Raw genomic sequence first — 19,799 nt, forward strand, 5'->3', positions numbered from 1 at the left:
GAGAGGGCCCGAACCTGGGTAAACATTATGTCCCCCGCCTCCTGTAACCACTAGCCTTAGACACACAGTTCGGGATCCCCTACCCGAGATCTGCCGGTTTCGACACCGACACTACTCATTTGAGACCATTCGTCCAGGAAGCCTCGGATGCATTCATAGTCACTTTTCAAGCTCATTATAATCGGGATAGTACCCCAAGGGAGATATCTTGAGTTGGGATTTCTTTTAGGAGTGTCCTAACCCCTTAAATGGGGTAGCCATCCTGGGTTGCTCCACGACTGAAATTTGGGTGGTAGCGATTTTGTAGGTTCTCTGGTTACACACAGGCGGTTTTTGGCATGTAGCCATTGCATCCTTAGGTCAAGTCACTTTTCAACCGTTTATTGGAATTGAGAAAATGATATAACGCATCAGATAGTGCTAGCATGCGAAGCAAAATAGGTATCCTTCTTTTTCATAAAATGTTGGTTCGGTTCTTGATCCATTAATCAAATAAATTAGATCGTAGATAGAAAACTCATGAAATGCCGAGTAGGCACAAATTCCCCTAAAAGTAAAAAGGAAATGAATTAGTTAAATCAATAAGAGGAAAAGGGTTTGAAAAGATGTTGAATATGCCGAACTTTTTCGTGTTGAACATTTTTCTAAATTCATCATGGGTTAAGAGCATATTTGAATACGGGAATTTTGCATCAACCAACGCATCAAACTTTTGATCTGTTTATCGCAATGGAGTATATAATATACCGTTGCAAAGCTATTGAACAGAACTGTAAAACCTTTTTCATGTTCAACCATTTTTTTAAAATTCATCATGATTTACGGGCTGTTTTAAAAACACCAAATGGCATCAATTTTTTGTTTTCTGAAACTCCCAATTAAGCGGTGGATTTCTTTTGGCCAAATTTTTTGAACTGCCTTGGGATGGAAACGTGAACTTATCTATGTGAAATATTATTTAGACTTGAATAGTTTTTAAATAATTCTTGTCCGAATCGTTTGTGTCATGATCTCAGAACTTGTATGGGTTCAAAATTATTCTCATGTGAATTCTTTTTTTTTTTCATTCTGTGAAGTTACTAGGACTTAGTATATGACCTTTTGAGATGTACACAAACGAACTTTTTCTCTAAGTTGTGTATAGTGAAAAATCCCTCGCTTTCTTTTTATTTTGAACTTCAAGTAATAAAATATTTGGACTTCTAATTTTTGTAAAAAAAATTCACACCCCATGATGAAAATTCATGTTGGTGTTCTTTTAGTGTTCACTTTTTTTACCACACTTTTTTGTTTAAACTTTCCGCACTTTGTTTTTTGAACTTATATATGCTTGTAATACATGAACTTTTCCCTATGATTTTACAAAATATTCGCAATTTAAAAAATCATGAATAAAAATATTAATGAATTTAAAAATGTGCATGAATTTGAAAAATTCATAGTTCTGAAACAAAAAAAATCATAATTTAATGAATGTTTGCAAATTCAAAATGTTCACAATTTAAAAGACATTCGCCAAAAATAAGAAATGTTCATGTATTCATATTTTTCTTGATTTCCCAAAATATTCATGAATTCAATAAATGTTCAAGAATTTTAAAACAATGTTTCTTGAATTTAATTTTGTTCATGTATTTCAAAAATAAATCACGTATTTAAAAATGTTCACGAATTTTAAATTTATTCACGATCTTAATAAAAGTGGGCATGATTTCAAAGCGAGTTCACAAATTTGAAAAAAAATGCATACAGTTGTAAGAACTTCACGAGTTTGAAAAAACGGTTCACAAAAGATAAAAACCATATAGGGAACTAAACCAGAATGGGTCGCCCCACAGAGAGGACGTGGTGTCCAGGTGGGTACGCGGTTGATCACAATCTCCCGACCTATGTTTTTTTTTTTTGAGAATATCTCCAGACCTTTTTTTTGTTGAGAATATCTCCCGACCTATGTGGGGAATACGTTCCACCCTGTGAGAGTGCGTGCATGTACAATTTTTATCGGGAGGCCCAATTGCTTATGGAGTGTGATCTTTTTTTTTGACTTGTCCATGATTATGTGAAATCATTAGTTAAGGGTTACCCATTGCAAAGGCCACCACACATTCTCACACGCTGACAAGCGGCGCACTGCATGTGTGCCACTTGTTGTAATCGGAGAGTTTTCCCTTGTTTATTAAAAAACTTTTATATTTTGAACCATGCGATCAAAATCTGAACTATTTTCATCATAGAGATCTTCAATACTAGATCTCATGTTAATAAGTTTTGATGAGCTTTTCTTTTATGAAAAAATCAAAAAAAAATTGGTAGAAAAACGTAACAAAAAACCGACAAACTGAACAGGAAGAAACAAAACGAACCCTGGAAGCATGATTAAATTTCTTCACACTTTTCCCCTTTTCTGATAAGCATACTTGTGCGTCCACGAGAAGCAAGTATGCACTTCTTGTGCATGCACGTATTTTTTTCCCAAGAAGCACAATTGTGTTTATAGCCGGAAGCAAAACTATGCTTCTCGTGAAATCACATATTTTTCCCTTTTCGATAAGCACTATTATTTCCGCGAAAGCAAATCAGTACCTTCATAAAAAAAATGTGCTTCTCATGAAAGCACATGTTTTTTTTTTCGAGAAGCACAATTGTGCCCTGAGAAACCAAAATATGTGCCTCCACGAGAAGCAAACTTGTGCTTCTCGTAGAAGCACAACTACATCTCGTGCAAGCGCAAATTTGTTTCTTTTTTTTTCCTGAGAAGCACAACTATGCTTCTCGCGGAAGAAAAATCTGTGGTTTCACAATAAGCAAATTTGTTTCTTGTGGTAGTACAGATTGTTTTTCCTTTCCAAGAAGCATAGCCATGCTTCGCAAAAAAAAATCTCTCTCCAAAACTTAGAAAAAACCAGGCAAAACATGAAAAGCAAAAAAAAACAAAGAACATCATCTAAAACACGAAAACTCTTACTTTTTTAAAAACAAAATCTAGAAGAAATGCTCAGCACACGACATGTGACGTCTGCTGGGTGCACCACTTGGCGTGCTCCAAGGTCACAAAATTGACCCTTGCGGGAGCTCCCCAAGCGACAACCTTTAGTTAGTTGGTCCGATGGTTGTGATGGCAGACATCAAACACTCGACGCGACACACAGGGACGGATGCATTGGGCCGGCCCAGTAAGCATTACTGTAGTGACGACGCCCTGTATAGAACACACGGTTTTTTTTTGTAGAAATCAATGCAGTATAGCAGTCGGTTTATTATAGCGATCTGGTTTTTTGGTCGGATTTTTTCTTTCATATATTTTTTCGTACTATAAATGTTTTTATATTATATAGTGAAGATCAATTCACATACACAATGAACATTGTTTTAATATATGTTGATTTTTAATATGGTGAATTTTTTTGTAATGTGTTGAATATTTTTTCCAAGATAGGTTGATTTTTTTTTTAATAATGATGGATATTTTTATAATGTATGGTGAACTTTTTGTAATATATGGTGGACATTTTCTTAATATACAATGAACATTTGTATAATACACGGTGAAGCTTTTTCCAAAATATTGTGAACTTATTTTAAATAGACACTGAACCATTTTATTAAAACACAGATTGAACCTCTTTTGTAATATATGGTGACAATTAATGAACTGTTCATTGTGTAATAAAAAACCAACCAAACAAACAAATGTTCATCATGTATTAACAATTAATTGTGTAATCGAAGACCAGACAAAAAATTGTTCTCCATATATTAAAGAAAGAAAAAGGAAAACTAAAAACTGGAAAGAAAAACCCATAAAAAACATGAAAGAACCAGAAAGGAAAAGGACAAAACAATAAGCAACAGAAAAAACGAAGAAGTGAACGCGCTGCTGCTGAACACTAACATATGGTGAACATTGATGTAAAAAAATGTACGGTGAACATTGATGTAAAACAACATATGATGAACATTAATTCACATACGCACTGAACATTGTTTTAGTGTACGGTGAATGTTTTCTTAATATGGTGAACTTTTTTTCATATAGGTTGAACATTTTTCTAATGTAAGATGAATATTTTTTGTAATGCACAGTGAACTTTTGGTAATATATGGTGGGTTTTTTTAAATATATGATGAACATTTGTATAATACATTGTGAACCTTTTTTTGCCAAACATAGTGAGCTTACTTTAAATATACTCTAAAGTATTTTTCTTAAAATACAGATTGAACCTTTTTGTAATATAGGTGACCATTAATGAACTGGTCATTGTGTAGTAAAAAACAAACAAACAAATGTTCATCATGTATTAACAAACAATTGTGTGATAAAATACCAAACAAACAATTGTTCTCAATGTATCAATGAAAGAAGAAGGAAAATAAGTGAAAACTGGAAATAAAGACCCCAAAAAACATGAAAGAACCAGAAAGCAAAACTGGAAAGGAAAAAACAAAACAAAAAGCAATAGAAAAACCGAAGTAGCGAATGAACGAGCATGAGGCCTTGTACAAGAAAAGGTGCTTAAGAAGATGTTTAGCAAAATAAAACGAGTTTTTTTAAGCACCGGTGTTTATTTCTACAGGACAGACGCTTAATTAAGCGTCTATCATCCACAAATAAGCACCGGTGTTTAGAGAAAAACTGGTTTATTTCTCTAAGCACCTACCACAAACACCTTGCATTGTACACGGCCTCACGTGCTGCCGTGAACTGGGCCATCCTGCCCGCGGGTGCTTACTTAAAACTCCGCCGGTGCCCCCCACCCCACCCCGCCCCAGTAAAATGAAGCAAATTCTCGAATTGGCAACCACAGTGCATGGTGGGTCATTGCCATCCAGGGCAACTCCGCCCAAGTGGCAGCAGTAGCAGAACCACAGTACCAAATCTTCAATTTGAATCCTTGAGCGTTCTGGCTTTCAGAGCTACGTATATAAGAGCACATAGGACGATGTAAAGCGTTCCGTCCAGAGCGGTTCCAGCTGCTGACCATTCTGCTCTATGGAGCGGTCCACACCAAGGGAACAGCGGTGGACGATTGGTTTAAAATGTGTGGCATTCTGATATGTGGAGTAATATCAGACCACATCATCTCACACCTGGCTTTGAAAGGTATATATGCAGACATTCAGCACGTGCTCGCGCTGCCGGGGGCGGGGGCGGCTGGGGCGAACCCTAGCCGCCGCCGCCTCCGAACCACCCCGACCCACCCTTCCCAGCCGCCGCCGGAGGAAGCCGCCAAGCAAAGCTTGTCCGACGGACGGCGGTGGCGGGCTCGCCCTTCATCCTGGGGGCGGACTCGGGCTGCGCCGCGACGAAGACCCTGGGTGCCAGGCGTGGCGGCGGAGACAGGAAGCTGTAGCGGCGGCTCTAGGGCTTTTCGGCGGGGCTGTGCCTCCATGGCTGCGGGGCAGCTTGGTGGCCAGCCATGGTGCGCGGTGGCGGTGGATCTGGGCGCCCCCTTCCCAAATTCGCCTGGCTGCGTGTGCGAGGTGGTTCTCCACTCCGGTGAATGGAGGTGGTCGTCGGCGTGGCGGGCGCGGCGGATCTGAGTGTGGCCAGGTCTATGGCCGGTGTTGTCGCGGTCGGCTTGTTCAGCTGCTGGTGCGCACGGGTGGTGGGTTCTAGCGCCAGATCTGGCCACTGTCGTCCGGCCCTGATCAGTGGGCTTCTCTCCTGCAGGTTCTTGATGGTGCCGGCGTGGTTGCTGGGACCTTGGCCGAGGGTGAAGCTGGTGGAGGTGATCCAGATTGGGGGAAACCCCATGGTCGGCCCCGGCCAGCCGCGCCGCCGTCGACGGTCAAGGGCGCCACTTTTCTTCTTGGAGACATCGGTCTATGTCTGCTCCTTCATTTCCCCCATCTCTGCCTCTCGGGTGAAAACCCTAACTTCGGTGGGCGGCGGTGGCGTCCTTGATGCCGTGACCTTCCTGAAGGCGTCGCCTTGAGGGTTGAGTGGTGGTGGGCACTGTGTGGGTCCTTGACGGTTGCTGGTGATGGACACTGCTTTGGGGGAAACCCTAGGATCTGGTTCCAGATCGGATGATGGCAGTATTGCGGTGTCGTTTCTCTCCTGTGAGCATCATTTGTGGAGCAGCGTTGAAAGACACGGGCAGGAGGTGGAGCGGCTCCATCTTGCACGGAGCTTCGGTGAAGCTGTCAAGTCATGCATGGCCGACATGTTCTACACTTAGTCATGTCTGGTTGGCAGGTGCTACGCACGGCAGATCTTTCAGAGTCTTCGCATCTGGACGGACGAGCGCAGGGCGGTAGCGCCGTTCTGCGCCATGGTGGCGTTGACAGATATCCGGATTGGCAAGGATGATGCAGATCTATCTCCTTAAGATGGGTCAGTGGTCCGATGAAGATGGCGGCTTCTAAAACGGGTGCATGTGGTGTGCGCTGTAGGTCTGCTGCACCGGTTGTTGGTCCCGATACATTATGTGCATGAATCAGCGACGACACTGGTTTTAGATATGGGGAGTGAGAGCACTCCTCAGTATTGAATTTTTAGGTGTGAGTGATGGCTTCGGATGATTTGATGTATGTTCTTATCAGATATTTGTGGAATAATTAATAAAGATGGTTGTATGCATCGATTGATGCAGAGGCCGGGGGCTTTAACCTCCTTTCCGAGGAATGCCGTACGTGCTATATAGTGGTTTCGACCCAAGACCAGTTAATTGGTAGTCAGTCTTCTAGTCATGACAGCGGCCAGCCCATGAGTCAAGGTCAGTCTAGACATCCATCAGTGTAGTGCACTATGCCAGCAGTGCAGTCCAGCGCAGGCTTATTTGAGCTGTGTGGTGCTCTGTCAACCAAGATTTTTGCAAAATTGCCTAAGTCCTTTGGAATAAGCCAATGCATTGATGGGATTTAGCTTGGTTAAGGGCCATTCAGGAAAAATTATACGCATGGAATGGATGTTGTCAAGCAAATCAGTTCCAGCATGTCAACTTGTCAATTGGTATCTTACCGTACGGACTGCTTGTTTATGGAAGCTAGCTTTCGGAAAACTTGGATGTCACCACGCGTGGATGCAGTGCATGTTGGATCAACTTGCAACGTTAGGTGAGGGCTAGATAAGCTTGTCATTTCGCAAGACATGCATTATTGCCGCGTGCGTGCATGGGACAAGAATATAGAGGACAAACAGAGACATTGTTTGGATAATTTCTCAATATCAGGCCTCCATGGCTCCATGGATCCATTAGCCACATTGTTTTGAAACATTAAAACTACTACCTCCGTTTAGGTGAATAAGTCATTCACGTAGTTCTAGGTCATCGATTTGAGGAATTAAATATGTATTATATGTCATGAAAAATATATCACTAGATTTCTACACGGATGTAGTTTCTAAATATATATTTTTTGTCACATATAATACATATTTAGATAGTTAAATCGTCGACATAGAACTACGCGAATGACTTATTGACCGAGACAGAGGTAGTACTAAACATCCATTCCCACCAAAGTGTACATACTGTCATTTCAGAACCGGTAAAATAAACATGGGTTTGACTAAGACATTCATAGACACCAAAGTACACTACAATTAAGAACTTATGCACTACATATACGGCATAGAGCTTAGGGAAAATAGTGGCTACACCCCAGCACACTACACCCCCGCTACACTGTACAATATCAAAGTAAAAATAATATTGATACGAAGATAAACTATCTAGGAGTTATCGTAGATATAGTCACATCATTAAAACTACAAGACTTAGCAGCAGCGGATGCTTCTTTGTTGCCTACACTTATACTGTAATATGCTGGGTGCTTAGGCTTATTTAAGATCATAGTCTTGTTGCTTAGCATTGCAACAACATCTAACATGGTCGGCCGATCAATTGCACCTTCTTGTACACACAACAATGCAATGTTAATGGACCTCATCATTTCTGACGAATCACCGTTGGGAATCAATGCCGCATCAACGAGTTCGATCCATCTTTCCTCTTCAAATAACTGCCAAGCCTATTTTAAATTTCATTCATCAAATAATTAGGTAGGAAACATAATAAACAAATAATATTATATTGTTATGTGATTGTGTAAATATGCACTCACATATCCAATGAGGTTGATGAAAGCTCCACACTCATGGGAATTCTTCTTCCCGCTAATGATCTCGAGAACTAAAACACCAAAGCTGAATACATCCGATTTGACAGAGAAGAGGCCATGGGAAGCATACTCGGGTGCCATGTAGCCACTAAAACAAAGCAAGAGTGTATGTCCAATTACTATATGGTTGAGTTACAATAAAAATATTCATACATGGAGTAATTCAGAGGAAACTTACTATGTACCAACCACCTTTCTTGTTTTATTTCCTTCATTGTTATTTGAGCTAAATATTTTTGCTAGTCCAAAATCTGAAATTTTAGCATTCATTGTGCTATCCAAAAGAATGTTGCTTGGTTTAAGATCCCGATGTATAACACGCAACCTAGAGTGCTTATGTAGGTAAAGAAGTCCTTCTGCTATTCCTACAATTATTGCGAGACGTTTCTCCCAATCCAGTAGAACTTTTCTATCTTCATCTGTATGTGAATTAAATGTTAGCACAGAAGCGGAAAAAACATCTAAAGCATAATTTTAGTCTGAAAATGCAAATATATATTTACCAAAGATGAAGAAGTCCAAGCTTTTGTTTGGCAAATATTCGTAGACCAGTACTTTCTCTTCTCCTTGAGAGCAACATCCCATGAGCCTAACCAAATTTCTGTGTTGAAGTTTGGCTATGAGCTCAACTTCATTTTTGAACTCTATGAAACCTTGATCTGAATCGGAATCAAGTCTCTTAACTGCTATCTCTATTCCCTCAGGAAAGTAGCCCTGGGAAAAATAAATATTTTGTATCAATATGCAACATTTAATCTGGGTTTCTTTTATGATGCACAAATAAATTAGTGTTTCCCTAGTGCCGAGTAAAAGCACATTTACACCACCTCGGATCAATATTCTTCCTCTTATAGTCATTTTGTATTGGTGTGCATTTTGTATTGCCTTGCCTAGAAAACATGGAGCGCAGAATGCATGGTGTTATATATTTACCTTATAAACTGGGCCAAATCCACCTTCGCCAAGTTTGTTTTCCTCGGAGAAGTTACTTGTAGCCTCTAATATCTGATGAAACTCATATACTGAAAATTCAGACAACTCTGCTTCCATTTCCCAAACTAGTTCATCTCCTTGAAACTGGTGAGTACTTTTTTCCTGTAAGGTCACTTTACCTGAAAATTGTGAACTGGCACTATCAATATCGATCGATCTCTGAAATTAGGACAGTTTTATATTTCTGTTGAGCATTTCAGTAACTAATTTACCCACCTTTTTTTGTGTGCCTTTTTCTAAGCCGACAACAGTAAACGATGAAGCAGCAGAGAACAACCAGTGTTACAGGTGCAGCTACCGATAAGGCTATTACCCAAGGTCTGATTCCATGTCCTTCATAATTAAACATCCATGAACGAATTAATTAGCATAAGTAATTCATAATAACATTCCAACTAATTAATCAAGAGTACGGCATATATATTTGAATTGTTTGCATGCATGCGCGGAGAAAGAAATGGAATCTTATGGATCGTCGGCATGTATATCTTGCCTGTGGGGGCCGGCGCCGGTGCCGGAGCCATGGATGATGGAGATGAAAATGGAATCCGCCGCGTGTTTTTGTCGTCGTAGAACATAAAGGCCTCGAACCTGATGTTGCAGCGGAGCACGAAGATCCGTCCTCCCATGCGCACGGAGTTGGTGGCGTTGACCGTGCCGACGAGCCGCCGGAGGCATGCCAGGCAGTCACGGGCGGACAGGTCCGGCGTGCATTGCGCCAGGGAGTAGAGCGTCGGGGCGGCGCCGCCAATGGAGTCCATGAAGGCCGTGGCGAACCCCCTGGCCGAGGCGGCCGCGTCCCGTGCCGTCTCGTTGAGGAGCTCGCGGACGGCAGTCGCGATGACGCGGGCGTTGCCGGGGAGGTTCACCGGGTTCCAGTACTGGAAGAAGGTGCCGTTCCCGGTGACACTTGATGCCTGGCCGAGGAAGCCGGCGTCGCCGGAGAAGCCCAGGATGCAGCCTGGCTGCAGGGCGTTCACCTCGTCGTAGTCGTAGTAGACGGTGGCGCCGGTCTTGCGGTCCGGGCACATCTTCTGCGCGTACTTGAAGGAGGAGGCGAGGCAGTCCGTGCACGCGGTGGTGTTGATGGTGTCGCGGCGGCAGAGCGCGAGCGCGCGCACCACGCCGGCGGTGGCGGTGGCAAACAGCTGCGGGGAGGAGGAGGCGTTGCCAGGGAGGGTGGCGGCGAGCACGGAGAGGCTGGACTGGAAGGTGGTGTTGGCCGTGTAGTTCCGGCCGCTGCCGCAGGTGATCCCGATCGCCGTTGCCGACGCCGGCATGAGGAGGAGGAGCAGCAGCAGCACGCCCTCCATGCTGCTAACCGTACGTTACGTGTGCCTCTGTGTTTGTGGTTGCTTATTTCACTTGGAAAATGCAGAGGAAGACAGGAAGTGTAGGTGATTCTCGGAGTCAACAACGAACGTTGCAACAAATCAGCCTTCTTCCTGCCCAAATTGTTTTTTGTTTGTCGTTGCTTTCACTTGGAAAAATGCAAAGAAATTTTGATTATCTATATATTTCCCGGTCCTTGTCCGATATGATTGTCAATAACTAATAACGACCGTGTTTGGCATGCTGTGGAAAAGAAATGTTGCTTTCAGGTCGCCGTGGAAATTACTTGTAAGAATTTGAAGAAAGTGTATGCAGTCTGCTGGGCGTTGCTTTCAAAAGGCCCCTTTGCAGAAGAAGAGAAGTTGATTTTTAACCATGGCAAATCAAACTTTTTTACGGCAATATGGATAGCTAGGCATATAAATCCGACGTCACTACAAATTTAGTGTCAATTTTTTTATCATGGCAAATCAATCTTTTTTTCTGGCAATTTGTGTTTGCAGAGGATGGTAAGTCTAGTTGGCAAGCATGGCAAATCCGGCTCACTTCATTTTCGTGCGAGGAAATTGCTGTAAACTAAAATTACCATCCGCAAGCCAATTAAATTTGCCAGAAAAAATATTCGATTTGTCATGCTTAAAAATTCTACGTTAGATTTTTAGCATTACTGTATTAATATATTATTACTATCTTTGTATCAAAATATAAGATGGTTTTGTAGGCTAAACATACGGAGGGAGTTCATATGATGAAGCCTAATTTCTCAAAAAGCAAGACTGAAGTTGATAGGTTTATGGTTGAAAGTCACTCAACTCTAGTCTAGGTTTGGCGGGGACGACCTATTTTTAAAAGTTAGCTTACATAATGTATTGCAAAAGGAAAAAGCTTATCTGGTCCTCACCTAACGTTGCAAGTTGATCCAACGTGCACTGCATCCACGCACGGTGACAGCAATGTTTTTCAAAGTTAGCTTACATAAACAAGCATAAATTAGAAACTAGGAGATGCCAATTGACAAGTTGACATGCTGGAAACTGCGGCGCTACCACTGATTTGCCCCATGACATGCATGGGCGGCCAACTAGTGATGAGTATAATACTATGTTTATATGTGAAAAAAAGGACACCAAGATCAGGTGGACTGACTCGAGTAGCTATGCACGGGTCATGGTTGGGTCATCGTCGTTTACTGAACAAGTGGTCTGATCATCACTATGCAAACTGCTGTACGTCTGGTCTCTAGTCCACCCTCCAACTCTCCAAGGCCAGCTGAGCCGCGGGATCTTGGTGAATGGGTTAGCATAGTTTTGGGGAATTTGATGATTGATTTGTCCTTATTTTTCTTTGTAGAGTGAATTCTATTTTTACCTCCGAATTTCACGGCCGTTGACGTGAATTGCCCTGTTTTTGCCTCCATTTACTCAGGGGACGAAGGAGGCTCACGCAGTTTAGAAGCAAGCGATCAGTCGCCTCACGAAGCGTCGACCCGAACCGACACAGGGCGAGGTAGAAGAGGTCGCCGAGGATTATGGACCGGGCGCGGGCGCTGGGGGTCAATGGAAGAAACCGCCAAGACCGCCGCTCGGATAATCGGAGGAGCAGTTGGAGCACGAACGGGTCTGCTGGCGGCGAAGGTATGGAAAAACATCTCATTATGTACTCCTCCTACTTTGGAAACCCTCTTTATACTCTTTAGGTTACACAGTCTCACATTTGAAACAGCACTTAAACTAACGCACTGTACAAATTAAACTTATGTTATGTGAATACTACAACATGACGCTAAACACATAACACAAGGAAAAAAACTATCTTGGAGTTGTGACAGATATTGTCATATCCTTAATACTATCTGACTCGGGAGCACTTGACACATCTTCATTTCCAACTCTTACATTGATATATGCTGGTTGCTTAGGCTCATCCAAGATCATAGTCTCACTGCTTAGCATTGAAACAACATCTCCCATGGTTGGTCGATCAGCCGCATTCTCTTGTACACACAACAATGCTATGTTAATCCATCGCATCATCTTTGCCGCGTGACTATGGGGAACAAATGATGAATCAACGAGGTCAAACCACTTTCCATCTTCCCATAATTGCCATGCCTATTTGCAATTCCATTACACAAATTAGGTTGTGTAGGAAATGAAAAGTACAATTTTACAAGCTTAAGGTTGTGTATAAGCTCACATGTCCAAGCAGATTGATGAATTCTCCACATTCTTGCTGACCAGAATTCCGTTTTCCGCTAAGGATCTCCAAAATGATTACACCAAAGCTGAAGACATCGGATTTAATAGAGAAGATGCCCTTTGAAGCATACTCAGGGGCCATGTAGCCACTGAAATGGTATATGATACATGTCAAGACTACTTTTTTTCTAGTTGAATTGTAATATGTATAATTGCAATTGGACTTTTTATGTGAGGAACTTACTATGTGCCAATCACTCTTCTTGTAGTGTTTGCTTCAGTGTCATTTGAGCTGAATATTTTTGCTAGACCGAAATCTGAAATTTTTGGATTCATTTCACTGTCCAGGAGAATATTGCTCGGTTTAAGGTCTCGATGTATAACAAGCAACCGGGAGTGCTTATGCAGGTAAAGAAGACCATGTGCTATTCCCTCAATTATTGCTACAAGTTTTGGCCAATCCAGTAAAGGCCTTTTATTCTCATCTACACATGCAACAATTAGATATTAGTATAACAGGCTAGGATAGGATAAAGACACCTAGACAAATGAAAATAAGTTGTATTGGGATATAATTTAGCAATTCTTATCGAGCATCGAAGCGATAATTATTAAAGGAACTTAAGAAATGTAAATGCATACCAAAGATGAAGTGATCCAGGCTTTTGTTGGGCAAGTATTCATAGACCAATATTTTCTCCTCCTCTTGAGAGCAGCACCCCAAGAGCCTAACCAAATTTATGTGCTGGAGCTTGGCTATGAGCTGGAGCTCATTTTGGAACTCTATGAATCCCTGTCGTGAAAGTGAAGCAAGTCTCTTGACCGCTATCTCCAACCCATCTGGAAGCTGGCCCTGGCAAGAATGGTCTATTAAAAAAAAGGGCTTTCCCAGTGTACGTATGTGGTAATAATTCGTCCTCTCCCGTTTAGAAGTTTACTACCTCCGACCGGGTTTGCTTGCCCCTCTCGGATTTTGGGTCATAATTTGACCTTAAATTTGACTAGTGAAATATATAGTATATGTAGCAAAAATAATATCATTGGAAACTGAAGTATTTTCAATGCATATACTTGTTTTCATACAAAAATTGTAGATTAGGTTGGGAGGTATTATATACTAATATCATGCATATGATACTGATGTGTGATACTATCTTCATAATGCAAAGTATTATAGATAATCTTATTTGTTGACATGCTTGACATATAGTAACCCAATATTTACTATAATATGATATATACCTATGTTACTTTAATTCTTTCTCTTCTTTAATTGTGTCACAAGAGCATGTTTGCTAGTTCCTAATACATGATACTGGCTAAGATATCATCATTATGACCAGCCTTAGGCTTCTTAGTAAGCCAGAGTCGAAGATGAAAATCCTAGTAATTAATTTACCTTGTAGACTGGGCCAAAGCCACCTTCTCCAAGTTTGTTTTCCTCTGAGAAATTACTTGTAGCCACCACTAGCTCTGCAAAGTCAAAGAAAGAGAACTCCGAGTTTTTCTCTTGCATTTTCCTCCTTGCATATCTTGATCCTAGCTTGAGCAACATCATTAGCATTAAATAACATACTCGGTAACATTATCTTAATCCGAGTAATAATTAATCATCATTCCACTAACAAAAAATAATTAGCGTAAGTACCTTTTCTCCGACGATAGTAACAGATGAAGAGGAGAAATACAGCTGCAGTTAGAGGAACTACAACTACGGGGATTACCCATAACATGCTCCCTGATTGATATCAACAATGTAAACAATAATGTTAATTACTGTAGCGACGAAGGTCCTCTGCTTAGTCACTGTATTTTACTATTTATTTGCTACTCGGAAGACTTACTCCTGCTTTTGTTCGGAGTCGGAGCTGCCGCCGGCGCCGGCGCCGGCAGACTGAGCAGTGGCTGACCAGAGTAGAACTGAAATGCGTCGTACCTGAAATAACAGCGGGTGACACCCATCTGTCCACCCATGCGCATGGACATGGTGGAGTTGACCATGCCGAGGAGACGGCGCAGGCACGCCGAGCACTCGTCGGCGGGCAGGTCCGGCGTGCACCGCGCCTGCGAGTACACCCTCGGGTACGTCGCCACGCTCTCCATGTCCATGACACCGGTGGCATACCGGCTCGGAGTCGTGACTGCCGCCTTCTCCGCAGTCGCCGCCAGCAGCTCGCGGGTGAGGCCGACGACGAGGGGGACGGCGCCGGCGCCGCCCGAGACCGAGACGTTCCTGATGCTCCAGTCCTCGAAGGGCGGCGTGTTGTCGCCGGACCCTCCCGTGGCGTTGGAGGGCGCCGCGAGGATGTTGGCGGCGGCGCCGCCGTAGGCGATGATGCAGTCCCGGTAGTTGGAGCCGGCCCTGGCGCACTGCGTCTGGTTGAGCGCCTGCTTGTCGAACCAGCTGGTGATGCAGCCGGCACAAGCGGAGCCGTCGAGGATGTCGCCGCCGCAGAGCGCGAGCGCGGAGACCACGTCGGGGGCTTGCCCGAAGGTGGCGCTGGCGAAGTGTACCGGGGAGGCGGAGGCGTTCTTGGAGAGGATGGCTCCGACGGCCTTGACGTTGTCGCAGAAGTCGTCGGCGGCCAGCAGCGACGGTGGTGTGAGTAGGAGGAGCAGGATGCTGATGAGTACGCCCATTGCCGCCATCGCCAAGGTAAGCGAACACGACTCCACTAGGTAGCTAGTAGTACAAGACTGCAGGTTCTCTCGTTTTTCTTATGGCCACTTGGAAAAAAGAAGACTGCTAGAACGTTTTCCAAGTGCAGATACGTCATGTCAGTTGCTTTCGGAACTCGAGTACTACATTATTGTGTTTGAACAATCTATGGCACCAATAATTTCTTGAAATAATTCAATGGGTCTAGCTAGGACTCATTCGGCTTAGACTTCGTGGACGTCAGCATCCTACGTATAGGCCTGCCCCGATCGATTGATTTTCCTCTTCGTTCGTGCGAGTGTTTGTACGAGGCTTTTCTTAAATGGGCTGCTTTTCCTTTGTTTTTGTTAACATGTGATGTATTGTATGTACTTGTACACCATGTATTTAGGATCTGAGCCACGTCCTGACGTGCGTGCCACCTTTGTAGGATTTGTTGTAACGGCTCTTCCCTGTATAAATTGTAATCAGAGTGATGGAATCAATACAGAGAGAGAATTCTATCATTCAACTTAGTATCAGACTACAGAACCCCATGGCCGAGAACTCCAGCTCCCCGGCCACAAGCTCGGCCACTTCGCCGGGCGTCTTCTCCTCGTCGTCCACCAACGCCGGCACCACCGCCGCCGCCAGCACCCACTCCCCCTTCGTCTTTGGCACCTCCCCCACGTCCCACAGTGGCTCCTCCCCCTCTATCGGATCTCAATTCGCTCCTGTTTTCTCCTCTCCGGTGCCCCCGCTGTCCTTCGCCGCTGCACCTTCCCAGCACCCAATTTTCCGCTACAGTATCCAAAACCACATCAAGTTCCTCCTCAACCCCGACGAACACAACTACCACAAGTGGAAGTCATTCTTCTTCCTCGTTCTGATCCGTTACGGCGTCGCCCAGTTCATCGAACACCCCCTCCCTCCCAATGCCACTGCCCTCCAGCGCGAGCTCGACGCCCACCTCGTTCTATGGATCTACTCCACCCTTGCGGACAACCTCGTCGATCACGTCGTCGGCGCCACCACCACTTACGATCTGTGGCATCGCATCCGTGACTACTTCTTGGCGAATCGCGCGGCTCGGTATATGATGCTGAATCGCTAATACCGCAACCTCAAATAAGGTGATCTCTCTGTTGCCGAATATGCTCACCGCATGAAACTTCTCACTGCTGGCTTGGCTGACATCGAACACGCCGTCACCGAGGTCGACCTCACCACCCAGTTTCTCCACGGCATCGACAAACGGCTCGACACTATCCGCGTCGTCCTGGGGGACACAGTGCCTCTCCCCCCGTTCGAAACGGTCTTCTCATGCCTGAAGCTCGCCGAGGAGAATCTCGCTCAGCGCGTGGCCGACGAGCCCGTCCCCATCCTCGCCATCACTGGGAACATCGGCCACTCCACCTCCGGCAGCTCCTCCGACCCTTGCCAGGGTGACCGCGTCGACCGCGGCAACGATCGCGCGCCTGGTTTCCCGCAGGGTCGCGGATCTGGCAACCGCCAGGATGGTGACCGCGGCGGCCGTGGTCGAGGACGTGGTCGTGGTGACCTAGGTGGCCGCGGCAACCCTCCTCCCGCGGCGTACAACCCTCCTCCCGCGGCGTACAACCCTTACATGGGGTTTTTCGCCCCCTACGTCATGGCCCTGCCCACCGCGCGGCCTGGTTGGGTTCCCCCGAACTCTACCGGCATGCTTGGTCTGCGGCCCGGCTCCCATGCTCAGGCATACCCGATGCAGCTCTCCGGATTCCACGCGCCTCCTCCTCCGCAACCGCTATCGTGGGATCACCTCGCCATGCTCCAGGCCGCCTACAGCACTCCCGGTTACCCCAACATTGGCTCCGCCCCATCCAAGTGGTACCTCGACAGCGGAGCTGCCTCCCACGTCACCGACAACCCTGGTAACCTCACCTTCTCGAATTCTTCTTTAAAGCATCCTTTGTCTAGCATTCTTGTTGGCAATGGCACCCACTTACCCATTCATGCCACCGGTTCTACCACTCTCCCTCCACACAACTTTCACCTACGTGATGTTCTCTTTTCTCCTAATGTGGTCACGAGTCTTATTTCCGTCCGTCAATTCACCAAAGATAACTCCTACTCTATTGAATTTTATCCGTTTGGCTTTCTTGTGAAGGATCTTCGAACCGGGAGGGTAATCATGATCTCCGCTAGCTCCAGCGATCTCTATCCATTCTTCGGGAATAACAAGACTTGGTGCAACGCTCTCTCTGCTACCGTCTCCACCGCCGATGTGTGGCATCGTCGGCTCGGCCACCCAAGTCCTCACACCATGTCTGCATTATCTGCCCATGACTTCCTTCCTTCATGTAATAAACCAACGCACAAGCCATGTACTGCGTGCCAATTAGGACGCCAGCCACGTCTTCCTTTTTCTTCTTCTAGCATTCGTACCTATGCTCCTTTTGAGCTCATTCATTGTGATTTATGGACAAGCCCCGTTGTAAGCTTCTCTGGCTATCAATATTACTTAGTTATACTTGATGATTACACATACTTTTCTTGTTCATTTCCCCTACGCAACAAGTCGGACACCTCCTCCACTCTGCTTCACCTTTTCTCTTTTGTTCGTACTCAATACAATACCATGTAATCATCAAGGCTTTGCAATGCGACAATTCTAGGTGATGGTTTGGTGGTCTGGGAGTGAAGAATTTGGCGGTGCAAGCACTAGCACTTCGTGTGAGTCGGGAATGGCTAAGGAGAACGGACCCGAACAGACCATGGCAAGGCCTTCATCTGATGGTTGATGAGCATGCGCGTGCAGTCTTTGACAGCCTGGTGAAGATCACTGTTGGAGAGGGATCGAAAGTACTCTTCTGGAAGGATCATTGGATCCACGGAGTTGCGGCGAAAGACATTGCCCCGCTGCTCATTCAGCTAGTCAGCACAAGAGATATAAACAGGAGAACAGTGCGTGAAGTGGTCCTCGACAACGCCTGGGCGAACGATATCCATGGAGAGCTCTCGTTCTTGGGGCACATGCAAGTATACATGCTGTCCCAGGCCATTAGCACGGTGGAGAGGAACTTGGACATGCCAGATCGTTTCGAGTGGCCCTGCGATGCATTATGCAAATACACAACCAGCTCCACTTACAAGAGACTATGCATAGGCTACACCTGTTCCCCGACGGCCGGCTGCATTTGGCGAAGCTGGGCACCACTCAAGTGCAAGATCTTCATGTGGTTGGTCTGTCAGTACTGGCTGTAGACTTCCGACCGCCGCGCCCCACATGGCCTTCAAGATGCCCCATCCCCTTGCTACACTTGCCTTCAGGAGGAGGACACTGCAGATCATATACTCGCACAGTGTGTCTACACTCGCGAGGTGTGGCACTCCTGTTTCAGCTCATGGAACATCACCATACACACGCCAGACACAAACACCACGTTCTTACATTGGTGGCTAGACCAAAGGAGAAGATTCACTGGGAGGACCAAGAGAAGCGTGGACTCAATCGTTATTCTCATTGCGTGGGCGCTCTGGAAGCAACACAATGCACGAGTCTTCAATAACAGGCCGAGACAGAGATCACCACTGCATCTTAGAGATGAAATTCAAGATGAGATTGAAGATTGGAAGAAGGCCGGTGTCGGCGGTGTCGGAGCTCTAGATCCTTTTACGAGAGAGTAGTCTACGAACTCTAGGGTGTCCCATTTCGCCTTGAAACCCGACCATTCCTTCTCAAAACCATGATTTTCAACAGTGATGGTTTTGTTTCTAAGCAACATACGACGTTACTTTTGTAAAACCTCCTGGTTTTTTTTACCACAATATGTAGGAATAATATAATGTCACCATTCTAGGTTGCATGTTTTTAAGACTTCGTTTGCATTTTCTAGAGTCTAAAAACAAATAATCTCCAAGTTCAGGGTCAAGTGTTGGCCCCCGTATGTTTATAATTCCTATTATTTTACTGGACAGGCCTAAACATAGTCATTAACATAAATATGTGATTTCAAACCTATTTTACCAACCTGTTCATGTACCCTTAAATGCCTAGAAATGCACTTTATTGCTTAAATATAGCAATAAATTTTATCTAAAACATTCCTAACTTTTTCTAGAAGGAACATATTACATTGTGTTACTAATCTCAATTTTTGCCGTTTTTCTGAAACGGGGTTGTCAAATTTAAGACATGAATTGCTTTTCGAGATGTTTATCGAACAATATTCATTTTGAACTACATGTATATAAAAAAGTAAGATATAAATTCAAGAAAAACATATTTAGATAGTTATATGTACTTATTGATCCCTTCAAAACAAATAATCTTAATATTCAAAAGTTCCCTCCTGAAAATCTAATTTAACATATGCATTTTATTGCTTTTTAATTGTTTGCCAAGTGTCTTATAAAAAACATTTGCCGAAGCACCTGCTTGGCCAAGTGTTTTTTGTTTGCCGAATGTAACACTTGTCAGCTGTCTTTTTTTTTTTTTGCCGAGTGTCTGATAAAATATATATACT

At 44.3% G+C, this 19,799-nt stretch overlaps 1 protein-coding gene across 1 annotated transcript; it reads right to left on the reverse strand.

Annotated features, from left to right (window-relative positions):
* Positions 1-7,498: 7,498 nt before the first annotated feature.
* On the reverse strand, positions 7,499-15,363 carry LOC119283800. Its single transcript, XM_037563202.1, has 14 exons — positions 14,498-15,363; positions 14,302-14,391; positions 14,053-14,192; positions 13,296-13,506; positions 12,898-13,138; positions 12,652-12,802; positions 12,265-12,566; positions 9,617-10,449; positions 9,340-9,456; positions 9,064-9,242; positions 8,634-8,844; positions 8,309-8,549; positions 8,074-8,218; positions 7,499-7,980 (listed from the first exon to the last, which is right to left on the reverse strand). Exons 1-14 carry the CDS (start codon positions 15,300-15,302, stop codon positions 7,678-7,680), a joined length of 3,969 nt encoding a protein of 1,322 aa, XP_037419099.1. The 5' UTR covers positions 15,303-15,363; the 3' UTR covers positions 7,499-7,677.
* Positions 15,364-19,799: the final 4,436 nt, after the last annotated feature.

This window comes from Triticum dicoccoides, chromosome 4A (genome assembly GCF_002162155.2).
Source record: "Triticum dicoccoides isolate Atlit2015 ecotype Zavitan chromosome 4A, WEW_v2.0, whole genome shotgun sequence".
Lineage (NCBI taxonomy): Eukaryota > Viridiplantae > Streptophyta > Magnoliopsida > Poales > Poaceae > Triticum > Triticum dicoccoides.

Excerpts from the sequence above, each read along its gene's own strand:
- LOC119283800 (XM_037563202.1), bottom strand. The coding sequence starts at position 15,302 with ATGGCGGCAATGGGCGTACTCATCAGCATCCTGCTCCTCCTACTCACA. Across the intron at positions 13,507-14,052 it reads GCTTTGGCCCAGTCTACAAG|GGCCAGCTTCCAGATGGGTT; the intron begins GTAAATTAATTA and ends CATTCTTGCCAG. Across the intron at positions 12,803-12,897 it reads AGAAGAGTGATTGGCACATA|TGGCTACATGGCCCCTGAGT; the intron begins GTAAGTTCCTCA and ends ATACCATTTCAG.